General features: G+C 45.7%; 1 protein-coding gene across 1 annotated transcript; it reads left to right on the forward strand.

Annotated features, from left to right (window-relative positions):
• Positions 1-457: 457 nt before the first annotated feature.
• On the forward strand, positions 458-17162 carry LOC115177072 (protein FAM110C). The gene is made up of 2 exons (XM_029737563.1): positions 458-687; positions 14302-17162. Exon 2 carries the CDS (start codon positions 15122-15124, stop codon positions 16517-16519), a length of 1398 nt encoding a protein of 465 aa, XP_029593423.1. The 5' UTR covers positions 458-687; positions 14302-15121; the 3' UTR covers positions 16520-17162.
• The last annotated feature ends 8928 nt before the right edge of the window (positions 17163-26090 follow it).

Below are 26090 nucleotides of genomic sequence, written 5' to 3' on the forward strand. Positions count from 1 at the left end.
TCAATTATCTATGAATTTGGTTTTCCCAACCAACGCAAACCCAAGGATGTGGCTTTAATCAAACATCTATTGAGTGAAACATGTAAAGTACCAAATTGTGAATCATGTAGCTTTCTTAAAAATATAACACTAAATGTATAATGAGTAGCCCATCCATACACAAATCTATTTTAGCCATACAAATCTAAAAATGTCTAATACCAAGTTCAGTTTCGTCTTCAATATTGTTCTGAAGTACATTAGGTAAGGCATAGCCTATCATCGTCCTCCTGTCCATAATCGGTGATTATGTATGTACAATACTTTAACTAAACATCTTGAATCTGATTAAAACTTACCTGGCCCTGAAAAATAAAAACAAAGTCAATCACCCACCCCGACATAAAGGCTGAACAGGAGTCAGTTTGCACAACGCCCTACCTGCCCACTCCCCACTGTGGCACGGAGTCGCACAGCTGCTACAACGTAAACCACCCAGTGTTCTGGCAGTCTGCGCAGGAAGCGGACGCAGCACAGCAGACAAGAAGCTAGCGGTCTGTCAGTCCCACTATCTGCAGAATAAACCAGGCTACATAAGAAGCGGAGCAGATAACCACTCGGACAGATCCATGTCCCGTCCCAGCGGTTGAAAGAACAGAAATAAACGAGAGGACACCTTCACATGCATGAAGAGCAACACAACACAAGGTGAGCATGAAATCTCTTTTTAAATTGATTGAGTAGCACAAAGTTAGAATGCCCGTTTATTAGCCTACTGTAGATCTTATTACTAGGTAAATTACAATCAAAATAGGATTCATCGTTTTGAGGAGTGTTTTCCTTCAGCGTCGAAATTCAATCGTGAATTAATAGCCTTCAGCATTGAGCATTGACAATAATTACTTCCATATTATTTACGGTTTAATCAACTATGATCTGAGCTGTACATAATGCAATAAATTATGTCTGATCATATGTGGATAAATGGGAGAATAGCTTGTTTATAACTCTGTTGTAGGCTATTATATTACGTTACTGAATATTAAGGGTAATTGTCGAGAGGAGGTTTACTGAATGGTGCTGGAGCGCACGCTGGACACGTGTCCCTAGGCAATGTAACAAGGTGAATTCAGTGAGTCTTGGCAGTGCGTTATTCGGATGAGAGGTTATTTTGCTAACGGGTCAGAAATGCCTCACAGAGAGGAACATTTTATTTATGCCTGTTTTATCATGTTGGAAACGGGAGTATACAAAATTATGCACGCATGCTAGAGTTGTCCTCAACATAACTAAACGCAAAGTAGGCTACTTTCAAGCCGGGTGCACTGACTTGGTATTCTTGGATAAGTATAATTGTGCATCTATTTTAGGCAGTGTGCCAGTCAGTTTGTCATTCCAGATGGATAGGCTATAACATGCCTTATATAAACTGCAAGCACAAGTAATGTATTTTTGCGCATAAAGTGGATTGTGTAGTGCTACATGGCATTTTAAAGGTTAACTGTCAGCCTTGGAGGCCAGCGTTGTTGGAGAAGTTGACATGTACTATAATTCATCACATGACATGTAACCTATACATGAAGGCCCCTCGTCTGACTCACCGTGAGCTGTTCTAGTCGTTAAGACTAGTTTCACGACTGCTTGTGACTACGGTCGAGATAAAATATTTTTTATTTATAAAACAAATATATATATATATATATTATGAACACAACAAATAAAAGTGAGATCGGGTGAAATGACTTCCTGATAAGACTGAACATCCGCGCTCTGATTGGAAAAGAGGCATACTACCTTGGACCATAATATTTTCATCTGGATAAAAACTAGGGCATGAGAAGAAATGATGGATGAGCTTCAAACCATCTGATCTCGTTCTAATGCCGTGTCCTTTTCCATGAGTGAGTGCAATGTTTCATTGAGTTTTACTGAGTTACAGCTCCTATGAGGAAATCATTCATTTTAAATAAATTCATTAGGCCCTAATCTATGGATTTCACATGACTGGGGATACAGATATGCATCTGTTGGTCACAGATACCTTAAAAAAAATGGGCCTCGGGATCTCGTCACAGTGTTTTTTCCCCCGTTCAAATGACTATTGATAAAATGCAATTGTGTGTGTTGTCTGTAGCTTATGCATGCCCGTACCATAACCCCACCGCCACCATGGGGAACTATGTTCGCCCACACAACGCTATACACGTGGTCTGCGGTTGTGAGTCCAGTTGGACGTTCTCTAAAACGACATGGTAAAGAAATTAACATTAAATTCTCTGACAACAGTTCTGGTGGACATTTCTGCAGTCAGAATGCCAATTGCACGCTCCCTCAAAACTTGAGACATCTGTGGCATTGTGTTCTGTGACAAAACTGCACATTTTAGAGTGGCCTTTTATTGTCCCCAGCACAAGGTGCACCTGTGTAATGATCATGCTGTTTAATTAGCTCCGTGATATGCCACACCTGTCAGGTGGATGGATTATCTTGGCAAAGGAGAAATGCTCACTAACAGGGATGTAAACAAATTTGTGAACAAAATTTGAGAGATTTTTTTTTTGTGTGTGTGTTTGGAACATTTCTGGGATCTTTTATTTCAGCTCATGAAACATGGGACCAACACTTTACATGTTGCATTTATATTTTTATTCAGTGTATGTTGCCTTGTAGCCATTGTGTGGCATCTGTTTACCTGCAATGGCAACGTTTTATGTGGCCTCATGCAGATTGTAGTCTAACCTGGATTAGACATTAGGCCAATGGCAATGGACCTATAGGGAAGATATTAGGCACTGATGACCCAAATAAGTCCCCTAAAAAGCGAGACATGGGTGGAAGACAGCGCTACCTGAGATCTCACAATATGGCATAGCCAGCAGGTAGAGGAGCTCAAATCAGTAGTTCTTCAACAAGGTTCTAATGCAATTTTACCACACAATAGGTTTTGACTTGTCTTTCGTATCTCACACTCAGTATTGGGTGTTGCTCAAGTTCCCTTAGACTAGGGTTGGGCCAGAGCATTGTGTGGCCTATGTTCTATTCATCCCCCACCAACTCTTTCTGATAGTTGGAGATAGTAGATCCAGACTTGCAGAGTGGGGATTATTAGTGTGGAGTCATATACCACTGAAGGCCAGTCTAAATAACCTGGAGTACCAGACCAAACAAAGGGCACTCCTTTGTCTTGCAACCACAAACAAACTTACTGTGGTGCATGTGTGTGTCCATAGAGCTGTCTGTTTCCCCCTCCGATTATATAGGAGAGCAACAGTGGTATTTTTTAATCATGCACTGTGGTAACTTTGTGGTGTTGTTCCATTTTGACAGGCTGTTGCATGTTTTAAGATGCGGACATGGACAGCTGTGCTAGTATGTCATGCAGTAGGGATGATGCTGATTTACTTTTACTTCCTATCCAGGGACCCAACATGATCTCCCCCACCACAATGCAGCTAGTTTGATTTTGTATGACGTTACTGAACGATAAAGCTCATTTGTGATTCTTCGGCATTTGTACGCACAGTCATGGCAGTAGAACCTCCCATTCAGTGGTATTCTCTATTCCTAGTCGCTCTTTGGAGATGAGAAGGGATGATCTTTGGCTGTGAGGACAGGAGCCTGGCAGATTTAGGACATTCACCAGTGTTTTGTGGAAGGTTATATATAGACAACCTTGCCCCATCGCACAGATAATTGTGTACTTCCTTGATGTATTTGGCCTTTAAAGTTCATCCTTAGGAAATGAGCTTTGAGATCTGCCATATATGAGAACACAAGTAGGCGTCATCTCTTCCTATGCTCATGGCTCCCAGTCTGCGGGAACCAGTGGTGATCTGACTTACACTACCTGCAAATGAACAGTCTGGCATCATGGAACAGTTGTTAACATCTGTAGTGTATTTTTCACCTATGGCAGTGGGTTCACACACTGCTAATTTAGCGGCTGTAATAAAGGCTGTTGTCTTTCTTTGAAGTTGATCCCACCAGAGCAGCCAGGCTGGAAGATGTCCTCTGCTACGGCAGACCCAGCGGCACAAACAGAGCAGGCAAAGCCAACCTCCAGCAGCAGCCCGGTCTGGAGCGATGACAGGAGCCCTGACGTCATTAGGATGACTAACATTAAATGTAACATGGGCCGGGCCTCCGCGGTGTTGACGGCAGTGGTGGGATCCGGGTCTCTGACTGACCAAGCGAGGACTCACAAGCGGCGGTCGAGTCAGGGCCAAAAATGTCACATTGCCCACGGTGACGTTTTTCTGGAGGTTTGTGTGTGTAAATGCATAGCCACGTGTTCATCCAGCAACAAACGTTGTACAGACATACACCTGTCGCATACTAGACTGACAAATAGCAGTTTACATTGACCAGTGGTATGCCATTGACCCATGTGTGCTCTGGTGTAGGACCGGGCTGAACCACCTATGGGACACATCTTCTTATTTCTGCGTTCTTTCAGACTCATTCTTCGTTTCTCTCTTTCATTTATGTTTGCACTCTCTTTTTTTTGGAGACTCCACATGTATAATCTCATTGGCGTTGACCCACATCAATCTGAACTGCTGAAGTATAGTGGAAGCCACAGGGCCTTTCGTGGTTTTAGTTCACAATAGGCCCCTCGTGTGTTTCTTATCACTTAAAGTCCATGAAACCCGCAGTCACTTTCCACTGAACTCTTATGTTTTCTCTGACAAACCAGTCTTGTAATCAGTCATTAACCCAAATGAAAATCATTGGTTTGTGTGTGTCACATTGTATTTTGTTTGTTTTGCCTAATCCCTTTCCTGTTGCATGGTTGCCGTGTACAGCCCCCTAGTTACAGAAGGTGAAGCCCCCTAGTTACGGAGGGAAGCTCAGGTTCCTAATTAGAGGGTAAAGGGTCCTGTAAGTGACATCACCTTCCCCCTGGCGCTGTGTGTGTGGGTGCCTGTGTGTGTGTCTGTGTGTGCGTGTGTGTGTGTGAGAGAGAGAGAGAGAGAGAGAGAGAGAGTGTGTATGAGAGGCAGCTGGTGTGAGACATTTGACAATCACTGCTGTGTGAAACTTCAAACACCATCAGTCTTCCCACAAACTGTCAGAACCGGAGCTTATAATTTGACTTTAATGTTCCTGTTGCCTGGTTTGGCAGATTGTTACCACCGTCTGTGGGAACTTCCTCACCAGTGGTTCAGAGGAACAAAATATTCAAAAAGAGGAACTTGTCAAGAGATGGCCTTTAAATGTGTTGTGTTTGAGATGGTGCTTTTGAGATACCTAGCCTCATCCATATAATTTGTTACGATATCGCAGTATTTTGTTTGTGCTAGAGGGCTGTACCTGCACCAAAACTCCTGTATTAGTCCTTCATAGCTTGTTCGCCATCTTCTTTTTAAATAGTGAGCAATTTTTTTTCAGCTATTTTATTTCCATGACTGATCAAAACGTCCCCCTACAGCAGACATATGATGAGCAATATGTTTGGATCATCGAATCACAATAAAACCGCAGTATCAAATTGCAATACATATAGAATCCTGAGAATCGCAGTAAATATCCGTTCGGCACCTAAGAGGGTTCTACATGGAACCCAAAAGAGTTCTACCTGGAACCAAAAAGGGTTCTCCTATGGGGACAGCTGAAGAACCCTTTTGGAACCCTTGTTTCTAAGAGTGCATGAGCTAAAAGTGCCCCTCCAGAATCTTCATCGGCGGCACAACAAATCAGACCATCATCCCTATTAATCTAGTCGCGTTTCTCAACCCTCCTCACACTGTAGCATCCATAGACCCATCTCTATCAGCCCCTAACCCAATAAATAATTCATCATCCATAACTAAATCATGAAAGGTGGTCCGCCCCTCCATCTCCTACTGGTCCCCTGTGTCGTGGTGACAGCTGTGGGAGCTCCTCTCCCTCTCACTCTCACATCCCTGTAATTGTTCACAGCCCTGCTGGGTACCTCGGTGGCTCTGCCACATCCAATCAGAATCACCCATAGAGCTGTAATATCCACTCAGTCGCTGACACATGACAGTCTGGACCCTTCAATTAAGAAGACACGGCAGCGCTGGGCCCGGCAGCCTCCGAGACTGCCGTCCATTCCATCCTACCCACTATCGTGAGTCTTGGTGACTCTGACAGGGCAAGGAGGAGGAACGGGGGTCTATTTCTGTGGCACTTGGGGCCTTTTTGTGGAGACGTGGGCCGACGACTGGGTAATGAGTGAAGGCAGCTGGCAGGTTCAGTGGAGGTGACACACTAGTACATATGGCAGGAAGGAAAACACTGGGCCTTGTTCTGGGTCTGTGTTTGAGAGGTTTTACCCTCATCTAGTTTTCTCCATGGTTGACTCCTTTATTCGGTTCGGAAATATCCCCCAAAAAATACAAAAGTAGGGCAAGTCATAAGTGGTCGATGCTTGGTGGGCCTCTGTAAATGTGGCATGTTTTCGCAGGGAAATATGAAAAACAAATTAGCTGACATTCTCTCTTTTCCTCAGGGTCAAGTTGAAAGGTAAGCTAATCGAGTCGTATTGGTTTTTCCGTTCAGTTGATAGCTGTGTCTGTCACATTGGTGGTGGGTTGGTGATAAATGGCTGGTAGCCTACATTGTAGGTCGGTACATTGTATTCAGGCCATGGTTCATCCATAGTGGGACAGATAGCTAATCGATGGAAAGTGTGAGACTGTGAGTGGTGGTAGTGGGTGTCCTCTGGCACAGTGATTGGCTAGGATGTGTCAGTGTGTTGAGAGATGACATGATGTTTGGTCAATGGACACTAGGGAGGCACAGCTGGAGGAGCCTCACCCCACCACCCATGACGAAATGATAACCCTTTACTGCCCCTCCAACACTTGGATGATGCTATAACAGACAAAATATCTGGTTGGAACATCCCAGCGACGTTGTAAGACTTCTGTGAAAATGTTTTGGGGTCCCCGTTATTTTCTATTTAGAGTGCTAAGAGGTTGTAAATGCAGACACCCTCATGTTTAGACAGATCTTACACACAAGTTGCCCAGCTGTGCTAAACTTGTAGCGTCTAAATAGTCAGCCTTTTATTAAGTAGATACGTGGTTACATGAAAAACTGCAGCGCTGACTAAATGTGTTTTGTGTACTAACACAAAGTGGAAAGAGAAAAGACATGAACCCTTTCGTCTTGTTGGACGTTCCCTTACAGGCTCTGGAAATTGGCCGCATGCCTCAAACTCTCTTTTAACACTATGAAACCATTAGAGACCGGCGTATGCTGTTTCAGAGAGGGCGAATTCTTCCGACTTATTGAAATCAAACATCTGGCTCGTCTCCAGCAAGAGCTCTAGTTAGAGCTTTCACACCAGCTGAGAGCTTTAATGAGGGCTCACTGGGAGAACAGCCTTCATAATCTAACACTCCAGGGGCTTTCGGGATGTGCCCAGATTTATGTGTGTGTACAGTACTATGCATACAACCCCAGGATGGTGTATTTGGGAGGTTCGGGGGGGGGGGGGGGGGGGGGGGGGGGGGGGGTCTCTGGTACCCAACACGGTTCTTTCTTACACACACAGCATTCAGCAGTATATTTGACAGAGGGTTCGTTTTGTTTGGCCACATAAAGACATGTTGGCATTTATAGGTGTAACAGTGGTGGTCATTGCTTAGAATATGTACACAAAGCTATCCAGACCTGGGATGGAGGCACCACATACCTGCAGAGAAGCCTACTGCCCCCCCAAGCAGGCATACACACACACACACACACACACACACACACACACACACACACACACACACACACACACACACACACACACACACACACACACACACACACACACACACACACACTCCCCCCAATCCACCACCAACCTCTCCCATCTCCCTTTTGACCTCAGCTGCATTCCCCAAAATCCTGACCAGAAGGACTTATAGGTCTTTATATAGGCTTTATATAATACATTTTTCCACCATTTTCTTGATAGGTTCCCCTTCCAAGTGTACGTTAGTTCACTCGTCGACAGTGAGGCAATATAGTGGAGGCTTAACATTCCACCACTGAGCTGTAGACAGAGAGTGGATCAGGTGTCACTATATTGTGTCACGGGTTAACAGGGAGTCAGGGGCTGGGACTGGTTCCAGAGGTCCGGAGTGGAACACAGGTTGCATCCATGGCAGTAACTTCCACTAGGGACGGGACGGGGGAGGGGGCGGGGGGGGTGTCCCCCACGACAAGTCAAAGTTACGTGTAGTGCTCCATTGGAAAGATATCTGAACGAATATAATACTGAAAGGCCAATGAAGAGAGCTATGTTTTTCTGCATCTGTAGAATTGTCTATGTGGGCAAAACACATGCTTAATTGTATTTTTCCATGCATTAGGTCTAAAATGTGTAACACACAGTCAGTATGGAGTCATTGGGTTACATACTGTAGGTCAACTGTGCTGTGGTTATCAGCTCGACCAGGAGGGTGCCTGCTCCTGCTGTCGGGGAAAAAAGGGAGTCGGTTTGATCTGTTGATAAAAGTTAGAATAGTCTAGGAAGTCTGGCCGTCTTATCTCAACCGTTTCAACCTTTATTAGCTTTGCACGGGTGTGAGAGCTGATAAGAGGTTGACCAGGGCTGGCAGTCTTGCACCTCCAGTGCCACAATCAGGTAGTCCATGTGTCTTTTGAGTAGCTAAACAATGGTGCTTTTTTTAAGTGACGTTCTGTACCTCAGGTTTTTGTTGGCTTCGGACTTGAAGGACTTTCCCAACCTTGAATAAGCTTGGACTAGGCTCATATAAATATTTGACTTATAGACTGTAAAGTGGTAATGATACAGAGCAGAACAGATTGCGTTCATCTCCACGTCTGTACTGGCTGTCTCTATTTCGCACGTATAGGCTTCGACGCTCCACTCACTGTCTTCCAGTGATTAGCTTTGAATGACAAAAGAGCCACGTTCAGTGAGTTAAGTGGGCATCTCGTCTATTTTACGGTTGGAGGAGGTCTAGTGAGGTGGCGGTCCCTTAAGTCGTCCCCCTTGTGACCTGATGCCCCCCTGCATGACAGTGGAGGGGTCTGAGGTACCCCCCCATCCCACCCCACCCTTCAACATCCCCCGCCTCCTGCCCCCCCCCAACCATACATCAAGTAGCTAATGGCCTGATGGCACTCGAAGCCTCGCCATTGTGGTGGGATTTACGGTGTGTCACTGGCTTTGTCTGTTGGGCCAGTGGAGGGGTGTTTGTCCCCCTGGCTCCGTCTCTGTTATTTTTTTTATTGTCATGTTGTTTTTTGTCCTCCCCCAGCTAATGAGATGGAGTAGTCCAGGTCTTTCCCTTCTTATCTACTAGACCCAGAGAGAGCCATTGTTTAGAGCCGTTAATAATGTAATGTCTGTGGCCCTAGTCTGTGGCCCTATAGGAGCCAATTCTCTGTCCATCCTTAGAACACACCCTCTAGAGATGTTTCTGTAGTGCTGGTTAACGGCCCAACAGGATTGAACCGTTCATTTGGACCGTTAGTGGTCATAGTCTTTATGTTCACACATGGCGCTGTCGACCTGGGCGTGTAGTGCATCCATAGAATCTACAAACGCCGCAAGAGAATCCTGAATAGGTCCCGGTTAAAATGAGTCCAATGGCGACGGTCTTCCATCTTCTGCCTGTTTCATCCTACAGAGAGGAGCCAGATGTTTCAAACGTCAGGAAGAAAAGGGGAATACAGGAGAAAGAGAAAGGAGAAAATATAGGGGTGAAGATTGAGAGATAGATCACAGCAGATGCCCCTCGTTTATTTGACAGGTAACAAAGAGGGTCAACACATTTTAAAGTGCTTCAAAGGTGGTCTCTCTGAGAATTGATGTACCTCTGATCTTGTGTTTATCACTCTGAATGCATATTTCAAAGTGGAACTTGTTTTAACCTTCTAAACTGAGGACAGCCGGTTTCCTTTGGATATGCTATGTTAGCTCTGGACTCTAGCTGGTTCATTGGTGGGTAGATGATGAAGTCCTCATGAACCAAACAAACACTTCCTGGGTTTGAGCCCTCTCTTCCCCACCAGAGTAATCAACAGAAATCTACTGGCACTCTTTAACCCTTCCTAGTCAAATGTCTTTGCTTACTGATATAGCTTACCTCTAGCAGCATTTCTATTTGAAACAGTAGCAAAGTTAACAACAAATTGAATTAGTTGTTTTTGAATTAGGCCTGTCCTCTGAGCTGTGCAGTGGGAAACATATAGGCATGACCTTTGCTTTTGGTTTATCAAACCCGGGTCATACTCATTAACCAAGTAGGCCAAATAATACCATTGATTAAAAGCAAAATTGGGTGAGCCGAATCCATTTGTTGTGCACACAACCGCAACGCGACCCTTGTGACCACGGAACGTCGGACCCTTTTCGCGCTCGCTACTCTCTCGGCCCCAGTTGTCTGTACTGATGCAGCGTGACACAAAACATCTGCTTCTTCTTATGGGCTATATGGAGCGCCTGGTTAAGCCTTCCCTGCAGGCGGGCTAGCAGCTTCACAGACAGAGAGGGAGAGAGAGGGGACAGACGGGGGGGGGGGGGGGGGGGGGCGACAGGGTGGGCGGGAAAAACAGAGCGAAAGAAAGCAGGGAGAGAGAGGGGGGTGGGAGAGGGGGGTGGGAGAGAGAGACAAATACAGCGAGAGAGAGAGAGAGAACGCGAGAGGAGGTAGAAAAAGATGAGAGATGGACGGTGACGTATGAAAGCCAGGGAGATGAGAGGGATACAGAAGAGGTTAATAACTACCCATTGTGAGAGAAGGAGGTAGTCAGGGCGGGGGCGATGCAGTGTAATAGGAGGAATGTTCTGCTGTGGCCACGCTTTTCAAAAGAGAGAGGATCACAGTAAAGGGTGCTGGGTACTAATTAGTCTCATTAGAGTCAATGGAGTTAATGGAGGCTGTTGTCTGTGTGTAAATCCAGGTTGGGTCACCCCTCGCTCTCACTGTGTGTGTGTGTGTGTGTGTGTGTGTGTGTGTGTGTGTGTGTGTGTGTGTGTGTGTGTGTGTGTGTGTGTGTGTGTGTGTGTGTGTGTGTGTGTGTGTGTGTGTGTGTGTGTGTGTGTGTGTGTGTGTATGTGTATGTGTGTGTGTGTGTGTGTGGGTGTGTGTGCGCGCGTACGTACGCGTCAACCTGGTCTACTGACCTCAGCCTGTGTTTTCAGGTCCAACCTGTTTTCTTACTTTGTGGCTTGTCTATTTCTAAACCTGTCTATTTCTAAATCTTCTCTCAGTTATCAATCACCATGTGTGTCCAGAAGCAATATGAGCAAACTTAAATCTGGGCCACTGTCTGGTTTGTAAGTAATAAATAGTATCCCAAACAACCAACGGCTAGCGTTGTGATTCACACTGATCTATGCATTGTTCTCAGTGATAGTACTCACAGTGCTCAGAGCAAGAGATAACCTCTAATCAGAGACTGGCTGGCTCTCTTCAAACGGCTGTTGTCACATCTAATGAATACAATGCCTTCAGAAGACGTTTACATTTCAAACAACAAAAGGCATTCTTATGAACACTGTCAATCTCAGAGGGGAACATGGTTTTTCAACTTGGTCTTGGTGAAAAGGCAGTGGTTTTCAAAAGACGTATGGTCTATGGAGTTATACTTTCACATTCGAAACATTCTCCCTTGTTTTGTCATATAACGTGTTTCTATTCGTATTTGCTTAGCTCTTGACTCCGACATCCTGCGGTCACCCGTTTTTGTCTTCCATTGGTCAGTACTAAAACCAGGATCTACTCCATGCCACAAACTCTATACAACTCCTATTCAGATTGGACTGAACAACTGGACACAGGGTCGGTCATCAGTACCCCATATTTGAGTTCATAGGCAGGCACTAATGTTGCTTTACGCTCCACTGGCATAATCCTGCCACTTGAAACGGCAATCCTGCTGTCTGAGGGAGCACATATCCTCCGGAAGAACTGTGCGTGGTAAATATGATGCCCCACCACCTCCACCAACGCTACCCTTAGTTCCCGCTACATTTTTCATTCCCAGTTTCTTTCTGTAGTCACACTTTATTGGATGGTCTGGATAGTCCATCTGTAGATACAGATGGTCATACTATCAACAAACTAGGCAACTGCTTGCTAAGGTTAGGGTTAGGTTTAGAATATGGTTTAGGGTAAGGGTTACATTTAGAGTTACGATCAGGGTTAAGGTTAGGGTTAGGGGTTAGTAGATACAGTACTTGGTTGAAATGTTACTGATAGTCTGTAGATCTAGAGCATCTACAGATGGACCATCCAAATAAAGTGTTACCCTTTCTGTTTTTATCCCTGTTTTTATCCCTGTCTAGGCTCTTTCCTCTGGCACCTGTTGAGTTTTGTTCCGGAACTTATTCCAAACAATGGGTACCTTTCCCGGCCTCGCCTGCTGACATCTGGAAAGTGTAGCCGTCCCCCCTCCTCTCTAGACTGAATTTATAATAGTAGGTCTTCTAGGCCTTGTGACAGCAGGGCAGAGGGGGGTTGATGCGAGAGAGGTGTGGAGGTTGAACGGTAGAGAGCCAACCTAAACGCCGGAGGTAGGGAGGTAAGCCCCCTTTTTTATGTCATGGTGCCAGTAATTAGCTTTTTCACAAATTCATAGGACTTTGTGTAAAGTCTTGGGGGTTTGTTTCGTGATCAATAGGGCTAGGATCCTTATGGAAAGTACTTGCTATTTGCAAAGTGCCTCTGTTTCTTTGCTATTGAACCGTACCAACATACTAACCTTATACTGTTATGTAATGTGTACACAAAACCCTTTAAAAACACCACAGACATAGATCCTTTTCCTGTCAGAAGGAGGTCACTCATTGTTTTGCCTCATAAAAACAAAGAGCCAAAATAGACTTATTTGTATCACACCTCAGGCCACTCTGAGAACAATACCACTCTGATTCTTCAGCAGTCACACAGCAGAAGGAGCACATTTGGTTTTCTGGGCCAGTTTCTTAATACTTTTTGGGGGAAAGTAAATGAAAAACAGCCACCACCTGTGCTCTCAGGTTTTTGTAGCAGTTTTGGGGTTTACAGACAAGGTCTTTCTACTGCTATACCACAGATGGCAGCCTATGTAGGCTCTCGAGTGGCGCAGCGGTCTAAGGCACTGCATCTCAGTGCTGGAGGTGTCACTACAGACCCTGGTCTCGATCCCGGGCTGTATCACAACCGGTCGTAATTGGGAGCCCCATAGGGCGGCACACAATTGGCCCAGCGTTGTCCGGGTTAGGGGAGGGTTTGGTCGGGGTAGGCCGTCATTGTGAAATAAGAATTTGTTCTAACTGACTTGCCTAGTTAAATAACAGTAAAATAAATGAATGTAGGCTCTCCAAAAGGCCTGATAATCTGCAAACCAACTCTGTAGACAAACAATTTAATGGGCAGGGCCTTATTGCCACATGCTGACACACACATACACACATGCGTGCAAGTGCACGCACATACACACACGATAATCATGTTGGGATGCTCTCTAGCTATAAATACTTTCTCTGCGCCTTGGTTTAGGCTCCCTATCCCATTATAGACACACAACCTTGTCCCCTCCCTTCCTTACTCCCAAGTCAGCGCAATGCGTTCCCCTAAAAATAAGTCTTCTCTTTCTACGCGACATGTCATTGAGATATGTACCATTTTCAAACAACTCCAGTTACTTTTGGTTTAAAGTTGAATTTATCTTTCACTGGGGCTTGCTAATTCGGAGAACAAGCTGTCTCGCTGCGACTGTGAGAGAGTTATTGCGTTGGAAGTGTATTGGTTTACATAGCAGTTTTATTTTGCAGGGTTTTTAAATATTGATGGTCTTGTGTTCGTGAAGTATTCTCTGCAGCTGTTTAGGAATTCAAATGTGGTGTGCAGAAACTTTGTTCAACTCATCACAGCTGATTATGCAATTTTATATTAGGAGCGATTGCCTCTTCTCTGTCAACCTCGCATGTTGAGGAGAAATCGTTTAGGGAGATGTGTTGAGCTCTGTCTCCTTCTGCACATAGACACACAGACACATTCTCTCACAGCTACAGGGTGTGATGAATATCAATGCAGAAGCATGATTGCTACAATGAATGTAGCCTCCAAGATATTCAATTCCTCGTAAAACTTGGATTGGCATGTTTTGTGTATTCCCAATAGCAGTCAGCTCAGTGCATGCGTGGGAGCTTGGCCCAGCTCTTTCCTGATAGACACAGGACTCATTCCAGCTCTAAAGAGTGCGACATGAGCTCAGTGTGAGCTTTAGGGACTACTGTCACTCTCTGCCATATGGTCTCTCTCTGTTTCTCTGTCTCTGCTGCCTTGGAGAAAAGCAGGTCGTGCTAACACCTCTCTTTTTTAAATCTTTTTCTCCCAGGGACTGCGAGTGCAGGTGAGGTGAGGACAAGGACAAGTCCTTCATCCGTCCATCAACGTCCGAAGTGTCCCGGTGCCGCCCACTCTCAGGTCACCTCAACCGCGACGGCGGCCGAACAAATAGGAGTCTCTCGAACCCAGCGTCCCTCAGACTGCCTTCCTTCGCAAAGCAAATATTTGAGGCCATTATATCTCATTTCCCAGGGCTAACCTTCAGTGAAAAGATCAACGGAAAAGGAGTGATCGCTCAGAGAGAGACGGACAAAGAGAGAAAGAGAGAAAGAAAGAAAGAAAGAAAGAAAGAGAGAAAGAAAGAAAGAAAGAGAGAGAGAAAGGGGGAGGGTGAAAAATAGTAACCCTTTCAAAGTGAACTCTGCCTGCTATTTCTGCTGCGCTGTGGGCAGGAGAACATCCCATTTGGGAGTGCTGTTGGCCAGTGGCAACAGGATTTCCCTGCACCCTGCCCATTTATCCAAATGCCTGTGTAAATACTAGATAGAGATATCAATTTGTCTGGGCTCCAACAGTGCCCAAAAAGAGACTATAAGCTATCTATAGCAAGCTCCACAACAAACTTGGCCTATGTGGTCACAGAATTGCTACCTATTTATTTCCTCAGTAGAGAGATTCAGGAACTGTGAGTGAGAATGGGAGCTGCTATGTCTTTAGTTCTGAAGCAGAAAGCTTACTGAAAAGCTCACACCAGACTTGAAAGGTACAACAATAAATCCAGGGGGAACACCTTTCGCCACTAGCTGCAGGAGAAGGCAGCCATTTTGGGGCTGCTGTTTTGATGTCTTTACCCAAAAGGGTGGAGCACCATGAAACCGCTAACACCCATAGGATCCCCCTCACCTCTGAGGCTCCTCAACAAGGGCCCGGACTACCTGCGTAGGCAGATGGAGGGTGGGGGCCAGGGCCGATCTATCAGCGCTGTAGAGAGACTAGAGGCAGACAAGGCCAAGTACGTTAAGAGCCAGCAGGTCATTAACACCAAACAGGAGCCCGTCCTGGTGCCATGCACACCACCTCCTCCACACCGTCGTCCCCTCACCGTGCCTGGGAGTCTCACCCCACGGCTGCCACCCCGTCGATCCTCTGCCCCTTTCACCACCCTGACCGGCCCACTCAACGTACGAGACGAGAACGAGAATGATGACTCGAGGAAGGAGAATCGGAGGACGTCGGTGGATGTGGAAGCACGGAACAGGAGTAACGCCAACAAGGTGACCCCACCCAGTCCCAGGACCCCCAGGACACCACCCTCCATACCCCTGGTAGCCCCTCACAGTGCCCCCATCCTGAGGAGGAGCACCGGTAAGCGCATGCTGCGGCCTGACTCCCTGGTCATCTACCGGCAGAAGAAAGAGTGTAAAAGCCTGCCTAGTAGTGGCGTCATACTGGGGAACTCCAACATGGAGATAAAGGGGTACAACTTTGTCCGCCGCCTCTTCCAGGGCTCCATGCGGGAGAAGAGTGGCGGGGGCGAGGGGGACACCCAGAAGATGGTGATCAGCGAGGAGAAAGCTCTGTCGCGGGATGGTGACTCACGCATGTCCTGGACCAATGAAAAGGACACCGTGGACGGGGGACAGGGAGGGCCGGGTAGCCGGAGATCCAGTAAGACGGACCACGAGCGCTCACCGCTGCCCAGCCCTGGCCTCAGCCCTAGCTTCAGCTGTACACTGGAGCGGACTAAGAATAGTGTTAGCTGTGTTAGCACTGGCGCCACCAATGGTACCAGAAATGGCAATGGCATCACCAAGGGCAAGAACGTGAGTGACCACACTGACAACGAGGCGGACATCTGGAAGCGGGTGCCGCCGCCACCACCACCGCGGTGGCGTTCAGGACTACAACGCTCCAAGTCAGATCTGCTTCTGCGATGCTCAGTGGCGTTGTCTGACCAGGAGCGTTTCTTTGACTACTGCGGGCTGGACCTGGACATGGTGGACCGGCTGGGACCTGAGAACTTCCTGGGTGGGGCCAGCGACGTAGACACGCTCTCATTGGTGCTGAGGAGCATAGGGGGAGGGGGTGGTGGCTCGGAGCCCAGCGAGTTCTCCCGCCACTCAGGAGAGGCGGGGCTTTTCCAGGAGGAGGTGGCCGAGAAGCTGACCACGGGGGTGTCAATCATCGAGAGGAACGCCCGTGTCATCAAATGGCTCTACAGCTGCAAGAACGCAGCACAGGAGGGGCCCAAAGAGTCCACTGTTTAGACACCACTTCTCTAAAAGAAGTGACTGAAGGACAGAGACTTTGTTATTGTATTGTAATCCTTAGTCTTCTCCCAGGTTGATATGCTGTATTTATATGTCCTACGGAAAGTGTGAGGGGTGTGGATGGCCTACACCTTATTTTCGAGTGGAATCATTTACCCCTGAAGATGTTAGTGTCAGTGAGTGTGTGGTTGTGTTGGATATGGCTGTCCCGCCCACTCCCTAACCAATAGGTATTGTCAGATCCATAGTGACTGACAGCCTCCCCTAAGCTCCGCTCTGACTCTACAACCAACAATAAGGCGCATCAGTGAGAAAACAACAGGCACAGATGAGGCTGTATTTAGTATCGTGGACGCACAACAACACAACCCTACACACTTCTCTCGAACAAATTCATAATTTAGAATGGAAAACCACCATTTTTTTCTAAACTGGAGTGAACCGTGAGTACCTCATTCCGAACTGTGCCAGTTTAGTTTGTGTGTTGCTTCTTTTTTATTTCTTAAATGCAGGCGTTGCGACAAACACGCGAGGGACCCCAGTGGGGTCGTTAATGCACTGAACTGGACGAAAAGTGAGAGAGAAGAAACGAGTGAGAAAGAGAGAGGAAACGAGTGAGAAAGAGAGAGGAAACGAGTGAGAAAGAGAGAGGAAACGAGTGAGAGAGAGAGAAAGAGCTTTATAGGAGACTCCTCTCCTATTAAACACTGAGCATAATACTCTAGAGACAGTACTATACCGCGACAGTAGTATTAGACAAGGAGGGATGCAGGGTCGGTTATTTTGATCCTACAGCACCTCTGAACCTTATCCCAAAGAGAGCTAACTCTTACACAGCAACTACTGACCACTGATACGTTAGTTGTGATACAATTGTGATTGATTTTGACAGCTACAGCTATGTACCGTAATTTCCGGACTATAAGCCGCAACTTTTTTCCCACGCTTTGAACCTGGCGGCTTAAACAATGACGCGGCTAATATATGGATTTTTCCCGCTTTCAAAACTTTTTTCTCCAAAAAAAAACACATTCTGTGACGCGCTCAGTTTTTTGGCGGCATGAAGCTTTCATTAGACCAATGAAATTGCCGAACGGGTTAAGGTCAAACAACTTTTTTGTTTACTGTTTAGATTAAATCGAGCGCTCTCAAACTTCCCATCATTCTGATTACGGTAGTCATTTTGTCACCCTCATCATGGCAAAGACACGGAGAAATGCATATGATGCAGCTTTCAAGTTGAAGGCGATTGATCTGGCTGTTGGAAAAGGAAATAGAGCTGCTGCACGGGAGCTTGGTCTTAATGAGTCGATGATAAGACGTTGGAAACAGCAGCGTGAGGAATTGACTCAGTGCAAAAAGACAACTAAAGCTTACTGCTAATTTTTTATTTTTTGTTACAAGCCGTGTTTCGTTAAAGCCTGTGTAATGTTCATTTGTTTCAATGTACCGGTAGGCACCTGCGGCTTATAGACATGTGCAGCTTATTTATGTTAAAAATAATATTTTTTTTTAAATTCAGTGGGTGGCGGCTTATATTCAGGTGCGCTCAATAGTCCGGAAATTACGGTAACTGGCTGGCAGCGAACTCTGCATTGCCTTTATATCTGTTGCTACTGTGTAAGCTACCTTGTTGCCATTGCAGGATAGAAATTAAAGTGTGATATGTTATTTTACTGGATAACTGGTCAATTCCTTGTGGAAAAAAGTGACTTTTTACTTCGCTACCACAAAACATTTTAAATTCCTCACCAAACATAGATTATTTTGTTGCTGTTTTTCATGTAACATATTTCACCATAGTAGGTGTTCAAAGTGTAAGGGACCATGAGCTATCAGGTTGCCAAATATTTGAGGGTGTCACCTTCACAGAGCTGACGTTTACAGAGTCCCCCAGACTCCCTCTGGTTTGGGGGTTGGGGTTCCTCTCCCCCCTGGGGCCAATGGTCATCTGGTTCTCCCCCACAGGACACCCTAGGCCTGGGGTGAGAACTCCCTCTCTCCCCCCTCTACCTTTAATAGCTGTAGATCCTACCTCACTTCATCAATGTCAGTGATGCCCCTTTTATCTAAATGAAAACGTCACCTTGATCAGAGTTCTCCCAGGGATACCTCTGAAAAATTCACTGAAGGGCCACGGGTGGTATGTACGGGTTAGAATGTGACCCGGAGAGACAGAGAGAGTCATTGGGATGAGTAATATTGGACCTGAGGAAGGTCACATGATAGGCTATGTAATAAATCAACAACCGATCCCCTTTTAGAGCCATGGTGTTTTCTCTCCGCAAGTAGCATGGCGCCCTAAACAACTGGACCCCCCCCCCCCCTTAAACTGGATTTGTGCAAACTGTTCTCTTGCATGTTTACAAAATTGCTCTGTACATTTTTCGATCTGTTTTATTTTCCATATATGAGAGGTATAGTTTTTATTCCAAAGAGAAATGTGTATGATGTTGTACACAGACAATTTTAAGAATAAAGTCATATTTGTGCGAGAAAAAAATGCAATTGTTTTAATGTTTTTGGCTCCAGCTCCAATAGACATAAACAAGTATACAAAAACCATTAAGCAGCACATATTTCTTTATACCACATCAACGCCATAGTGAAGCATGTCAAACTCTGTCTGACAGAAACAGTACATGATGACATCATCCACTCTTTAACATTGCAATCATCATTTTAGTCTTAAGTCTTACAAACTTAGCTAACCATTTCGTGGGTACAGGCAACCTGTTGTTTACAGTAGGCTAATAACTAGTTTTGAGAAGAAAGAAACTCCTCTGTAAATAGCGTAAGTTGTTTTAGGAATGTCTGATGGAAAAGAGTGAGTGAGTCAGTGTTTTGATGTTGTCTGGCCCTTTGAATCTTTGTTTGTCTCTTTCCGCCACCTCACATCTCATTTTTCACATTCGCTCAAGAGGCTGTCTGTCGTAGTCCTTTTAGCATTCTGAGCAGATAGAACCCCTGAGTGAGTTGCAACAGGTCCTGTTTACAGACAACAAAGGAGACTGTGGCCTGATGCTATGTCTAGGTGGTCAGGTTGAGACGTCCGTGGACAACTGCTACCTTTCCTACGTTTCTGTCTCTCTCTCTTTTTCTCTCTCTCGGCCTGTATACCTATCTCTTTCTCTCTCTCGCTCTCTCTCTCTCCCTCTCTCCATTTCTCTCCATTTCTCTCTCTCTCGCTCTCTCTCTCCCTCTCTCCATGTCTCTCTCTCTCTCTCTCTCTCTCTCTCTCTCTCTCTCTCTCTCTCTCTCAACCTTTCTTCCCCCTCTCTCTGTCTTTCTGTCTTTGTCTGGCTCCCTCCTCCAAACTCTCTTTCCTCCAAATCCTTCTCCCATCCAACTCTCTCCATTTCTCTCTCTCGCACGCTCTCTCTCAAACCTTTCTTCCACCTCTCTCTGCCTTTCTCTCTGTCTTTCGATCTTTGTCTGGTTCCTGGTTCTCTCCTCCAAACGGTCTCTTTCCTCCAAACCCTTCTCCCATCCAACACATACTCTCTCTCTCTCTCTCTCTCTGAGGAGGAGAACAATAGGTGTCCTGTCTATCTGTGGGTGTCAGTCAGGGTTGACTACCTGCTGTTACATCCTGTTATTGGTTCGTAGGACCAGGTTTTTAACACATGTTCACGTCTTCTGGGATAAACAGACCAAACACCTAGTTGCAGCAGTCCGTTTGAATTTGATATCAAGTTACATTGAAGGAAAGATATTGCCAACCAAATGTACAATACTACAAAAAATGTTAAACATGTATTGTAAATGTTTATCAGCACAGCATTATGACAGCATTTTCTAAACTGCAGAGGGGGTTCTTGCTATTATTTTGTAGGTTTCCTATACCATTATCTTCTGTAGAATGCATTTATTAAACCCCTCTTGTACAGTATATTCAAATCTAGATGTTATACATCAAAGGGTTTCTAATGTGGCTGGCCTGTGGAAAGTAGGTGATAACCTGGCAGGGATCTACCATCCACGGCTTTGATGCTGATGTGGGTTTTTCCTAACGTTAAACTTCAGGGGGCCTTGCAGAGAGCCAAACCAGACCTCCAACACCATGTGTTTAGCCAGCACCACCATATCCTTTCCGTTAGCTGCCCTGATTTTAATTTGAGGACTGGTTCAGAGGTAGCCTGGTCCCAGATCTGTTTGTGCTGTCTTGCCAGCTTCTTTGGTCATTGTCATGCCAATGACCATAGGAATTGGGAAGATGGCACAAGCAGATCTGGAACTAGGCTAGATCACTGAGATTAAGAAACACTGAACTCTTGAACCCGCCCAAAAATGTGCTAACAGGCAGTCTCCAGACATACCTTATGAATGTGAAAGCCTTATGCACATCTAGTCTCCAGCATCCGTCTCTATCTATCTGAGCCTGAGGCTGTCCTAATATGGACACCGTATCAATCAATCAATCAATCAGTCAAATGTATTTATTAAGCCCTTATTACATCAGCTGATGTCACAAAGTGCTGTACAGAAACCCAGCCTAAAATCCCAAACAGCAAGCAATGCAGATGTAGAAGCACGGTGGCTAAGAAAAACTCTCCTGAAAGGTAGGAACCTAGGAATGAACCTAGAGAGGATCCAGGCTATGAGGGGTGGCCAGTCCTCTTCTGGCTCTGCTGGGTGGAGATTATAACAGAACATGGCCAAGATGTTCAAACATTCATAGATTACCAGCAGGGTCAAATAATAATAATCACAGTGGTTGTAGAGGGTGCAACAGGTCAGCACCTCAGGAGTAAATGTCAGTTGGCTTTTCATAGGCGAGCATTCAGAGTTCGAGACAGCAGGTCCGGGACAAGGTAGCACGTCCGGTGAACAGGTCAGGGTTCCATAGCCACAGGTAGAACAGTTGAAACTGGAGTAGCAGCAAAACCAGGTGGACTGGGGACAGCAAGGAGTCAGGCCAGGTAATACTAAGGCATGGTCCTAGGGCTAAGGTCCTCCGATGGGGGAGGGAGGGAGAGATAATTAGAGGGAGCATACTTAAAGTCACACAGGACACTGGATAAGACAGGAGAATTACACCAGATATACAGACTGACCCTAGCCCCCCGACACATGAACTATTGCAGCATAGATACTGGAGGCTGAGGACAGGAGGGGTCGGGAGACACTGTGGCCCCGTCCGTCAATACCTCCGGACAGGGCCAACCAGGCAGGATATAACCCCACTCCCTTTGCCAAAACACAGCCCCCACACCACTAGAGGGATATCTTCAAACCACCAACTTACTATCCTGAGACAAGGCTGAGGGTAGCCCACAAAGATCTCCCCCGCGGCATGAACCCGAGGGGGCGCCAAGGCATTGTCACATGTTGCTCAGACAGGTTTACATCATACAGCATCCCCCCTCAGAAAGACATACTGTATGTTACTGCTGGGGATGTTATTAGTGTGCGTTCTTGCACTGTTGGATAGTGATTCGGGCTCTGTGTTTTTCCTCCTTGCACTCTGAATAGCAATGTGTGTCAGGTTTAGCAGGGGTTGTGAAGTGTGTCAAATCTGGCCTAGTTCTTCTGGGCCAGCAGCTCCAGCGTGCTGCAACCGTCCACGCTTGAGAGAAGCCTGATTCATGACTCACAGAGAGATATAGAGAGAGAGGGATGAACACACACTGCGCACACACATACACATTTAAGCTAGAGCATACACACACACACACACACACACATGCACACACACACACACACACACACACAGACACACACACACACACACACACACACCAGAGCATGCAATCACACACACACACACACACACACACACACACACACACACACACACACACATGCACACACACACACACACACACACACACACACACACACACACACACACACACACACACACACACACACACACACACACACAAAATCACTATGATAGAGCTAGCACATGGCACAGAGACGAGAGGCATTCCTGAGGCACGTTTTCCTAAGGAATGTCTTAGTCAGTGACAACTACAAACTAATGGGGAAAGTTAGTTGGAGGCCTCAAATGGTTACGGGTGTGTACGTGTCTGTGTGTCCTTGCAGTCAGAGAGCTTGGGAACAGAGGGGTCGACCCATGACCACGCAGTCTGGTATAGCTCAGGCCCGAGTACCCAGTGGCACAAACCTGTAGACAAACCTCCGACCGACTGAAAACTACAACTCCATAACAGGGGGGAGAAAAGACTCAAACAAATGATTTATCTGTGATTTATGCTGGCACGTGCACATCTACCCGTGCCTAGCACTAAGTGCCCTTTCTGGTGGTGGTATATTAAAGAAAAAATGTGTATGCAGCTTTTGTTGTTGCTGTTGTTCTGAACCCACTGCCCCGCAAGTCGTTGTGACGTGGTCAAGTTCACCACCCACCACCCCGTTGAGCCTGGTTGTGCCTTTTTCTCAGTCTGCCCTGTATGGAGAATCTGCATGCCCGGTATCCAAACATACATGGCTTGTGATGCCAATCATTTAGCCACAGAGGATCGATAGCTTTTCTTTTTCGTTGCCTAGCTGTGGATTGTGAGTAACGCAATAACAAGGCATAGCCTACAGTCGGGAACGCACAGCAAATCTGTCAGTGAACAGCATGGAGACAAAACAGACCTTTCGCAATATTCCAAATAAAATTGAGGGGAAACACAGGTTGGAAAGCAAATTGATCCGGCTGAAAAGAAAGGACTTTAATCTGTAAAATATATATTTTATAAACTTCCAAATCGGCTTATTGAGCGAACATTGTTTACAAGAGAGAGATAGCCCAGTGGGCAAACACTGGTTGAATCAGCGTAGTTTCATTTCAACGAAATGACGTTAAGCCAACGTGGAGTAGACGTTGAATTGACGTCTGTGTCCAGACGGAGGCTTTTGGCACGAGCGCATTGGCCAAGCCAGCAAGCGAAAAGATCTGTGCACGGTCATGGATTTATGTAGGCTACGGTATATTCCAAGGGTTATATATTGGAGTTAAGTAATGTAGTTCCCAAAACCTGATCAGATTGATTCCAACACCCCAAACTACTTACATTGTATACCTACAGAGAAAGTAAGGAACACACCTACCTCTTCCACCCACCCCCCATACCCAACCCTGTCCCTATGGAGGTTTGAAACCTTATACCCTAAACCTGTAGATGGGGTGTGAGTGGGGATGGCTGGTGGTTTAGCTTCAGTGTGCCCCCTCCCCTAACAAAAAACATGGGACGCTGGAGCACAGGAGGATCCAATGGCTCCACCGGGCCATAAATCAGAAGACAGCCCTTTTCACTCCCCTCTCTCATGTGACCTTCGCTCCCTGGGGTCAGGGAGAGGAGGTATAGTGCACCCCTGTGGGAAACCTGACCAGGAGACACCAGCACACACAGCTAGCTCCTCTCCACAAGACGGATTGACGTCAGCAAAGACAACAACGATGGGGGATGGAAGGGGTTTGGGTTGGCTCGGGTGGAAACTTGAAGGAAGAGCAGACAAGAGCAGAGTTTTGTGTGTTTTATTTTCTGTATGTGGTGGTGAGGTCAATGGAGCCCATTGTGGGGCAAGGATTGGCTAGTTCTTGTTGAACCGAAACCGAAACCAAAGGTTATTGAGATGCTGGTGGGTTGGCTTGGCTGCGATCAGGAGTTTTGAAACTTTAGTAGGCTTAGTCAAAATGTCCCACTCAGACTCAGTAACACCCCCTCACACTCGCTGCTTTGCATCAGCTGTGAAAATGTGATAATGTCATTAGTGACAGCTGCAAAGCCTCAGGAGTCAAAGTTGCAAATTACAATACAAACAGTTTACTAAGTCATCCAAAACATGTCATATAAAAGCGGCCTGATATTGACTAATTTCATCTAATTCCATGTTGTTTCAGTGATGTTTTTACAGTGACTGAGAAGACCAAGGATCATGGGGGATTAAAGCGTAAGGTGGTGACCAGCTAATGCCTTATTACTGTGTAATACCCTTAGCCACATCGTAATAGGTCCCGTGTGGCTCTGTTGGTAGAGCATGGTGTTTGCAACGCCAGGGTTGTGGGTTCGATTCCCACGGGGGACCAGTATGTAAAAAAAAATTAAAAAACAAAAAGAATGTATGAAATGTATGCATTCACTACTGTAAGTCGCTCTGGATAAGAGCGTCTGCTAAATGACTAAAATGTAAATGTAAAATGTAATACGCTAGCTAGCTACCACAATACGCTAATGGCATTACCAGATACAGTACCAAGAGGACAGAGTGCCAAAGGAGAGAGGTGAGAAAGTAATGAGCGACACTGTGCCGGTGAATCCTTGTGTTTTGTCTGGGTGGTGCAGAGAGGAGAGAGAGACTGTGTGGTCAGGAGTTGTGCGGTTCAGGTTGCTATGACGACAGGGCAGGGAGAAAGTCAGGGGAAACACAACGCTGGGACCTACTGTGGAACTAACCTGGGGGTAGCCTGGGTGTGTTGGGTTTATCGGCTCTGTGAATGTGCAGTGAACTCAAAAGGGATCTGTTAAGACGTGAACCTTACATGACAACACTAAATGAAACACGAACAACTGAATTTTCTGAAGAAGAAAAAAATATGATGTAAATGTACTAATTCTTGCTATGTTTGGCTTACATCACTCCTAAATTGTCAGTAATAATATACATTTTATTTATGATACAAATAAATTAATATTATTGCAACTTGGGTTTTCTATATAGTATGTTGCTAAAATATACAGCAGCATACTTAAACCTAATAGTCCGTTAAAGAGGATCTGTGGTGAGGAGAGTTGGCTAATCATATGTTCTGATCTATTCCTAATCATGTGGGAACTAAAGTGGAGAAAACATCAGGCAGACAGCTGCTGTAGATGTGTTAGTAGAAACGTTCAGCTAGACGTTTCATGCTTTGACATTCAACTCCTAGGGAGTTTAACGTTCGTACTAAAACCCTCACAATACAATATTACTTATTGCCCATTTTATTGTGTCCCCGCTGTTTTCGTTTACTCTATTTCACTTTCGGTTCTTGATGTTTTCTCAGAGCCGGGTTAAAATGTCTCTTATCCCCATGTGGTCGCAATATGCGCAAGCTATAACTAGTGAGTGACTTGCTCCTTTTCTTGGTTTGAGCTTTGATGTGTTACCCAAGCCGTTCAATTTGTTTGTGAAATGTACAAAGATGAAACAGGTCTGACTGAGAAACTGTAATATAATGTCTCCTTATACAAAAAAAGGGGTGAAAACAACAATATTGCTGCTCAGAAGAGGAGAATCCGTCTGGGCTTACATGGATACTTTGGGATTTTGGCAAATGAACTCGTGGCTACCATTTTTATGTCTCTGCGTCCAGTATGAAGGAAGTTAGAGGTAGTTCTGTTATGCATGCTAGCAGATACCATAGACTTCCAGTCATTGCGCTAATGCTAGTTAGCACTACTGCTGGTTAACAACTTCCTTCAAACTGCACGCAGAGACATAAAAATGGTATCCATGAGTTCCTCTGAATCTGGGGAAGTAGATAAAGGGACTTATTGCCAAAATCCCAAAGTATCCCTTTAAGACTGTGACCTTGGGGCAGTGTGTGTGAGAGAGAAAGGAGGCCAACCAC

Source organism: Salmo trutta, chromosome 3 (genome assembly GCF_901001165.1).
Source record: "Salmo trutta chromosome 3, fSalTru1.1, whole genome shotgun sequence".
Classification (NCBI taxonomy): Eukaryota; Metazoa; Chordata; class Actinopteri; order Salmoniformes; family Salmonidae; genus Salmo; species Salmo trutta.

Coding starts and splice junctions, on each gene's coding strand:
- LOC115177072 (XM_029737563.1), top strand. CDS start 15,122: ATGAAACCGCTAACACCCATAGGATCCCCCTCACCTCTGAGGCTCCTC.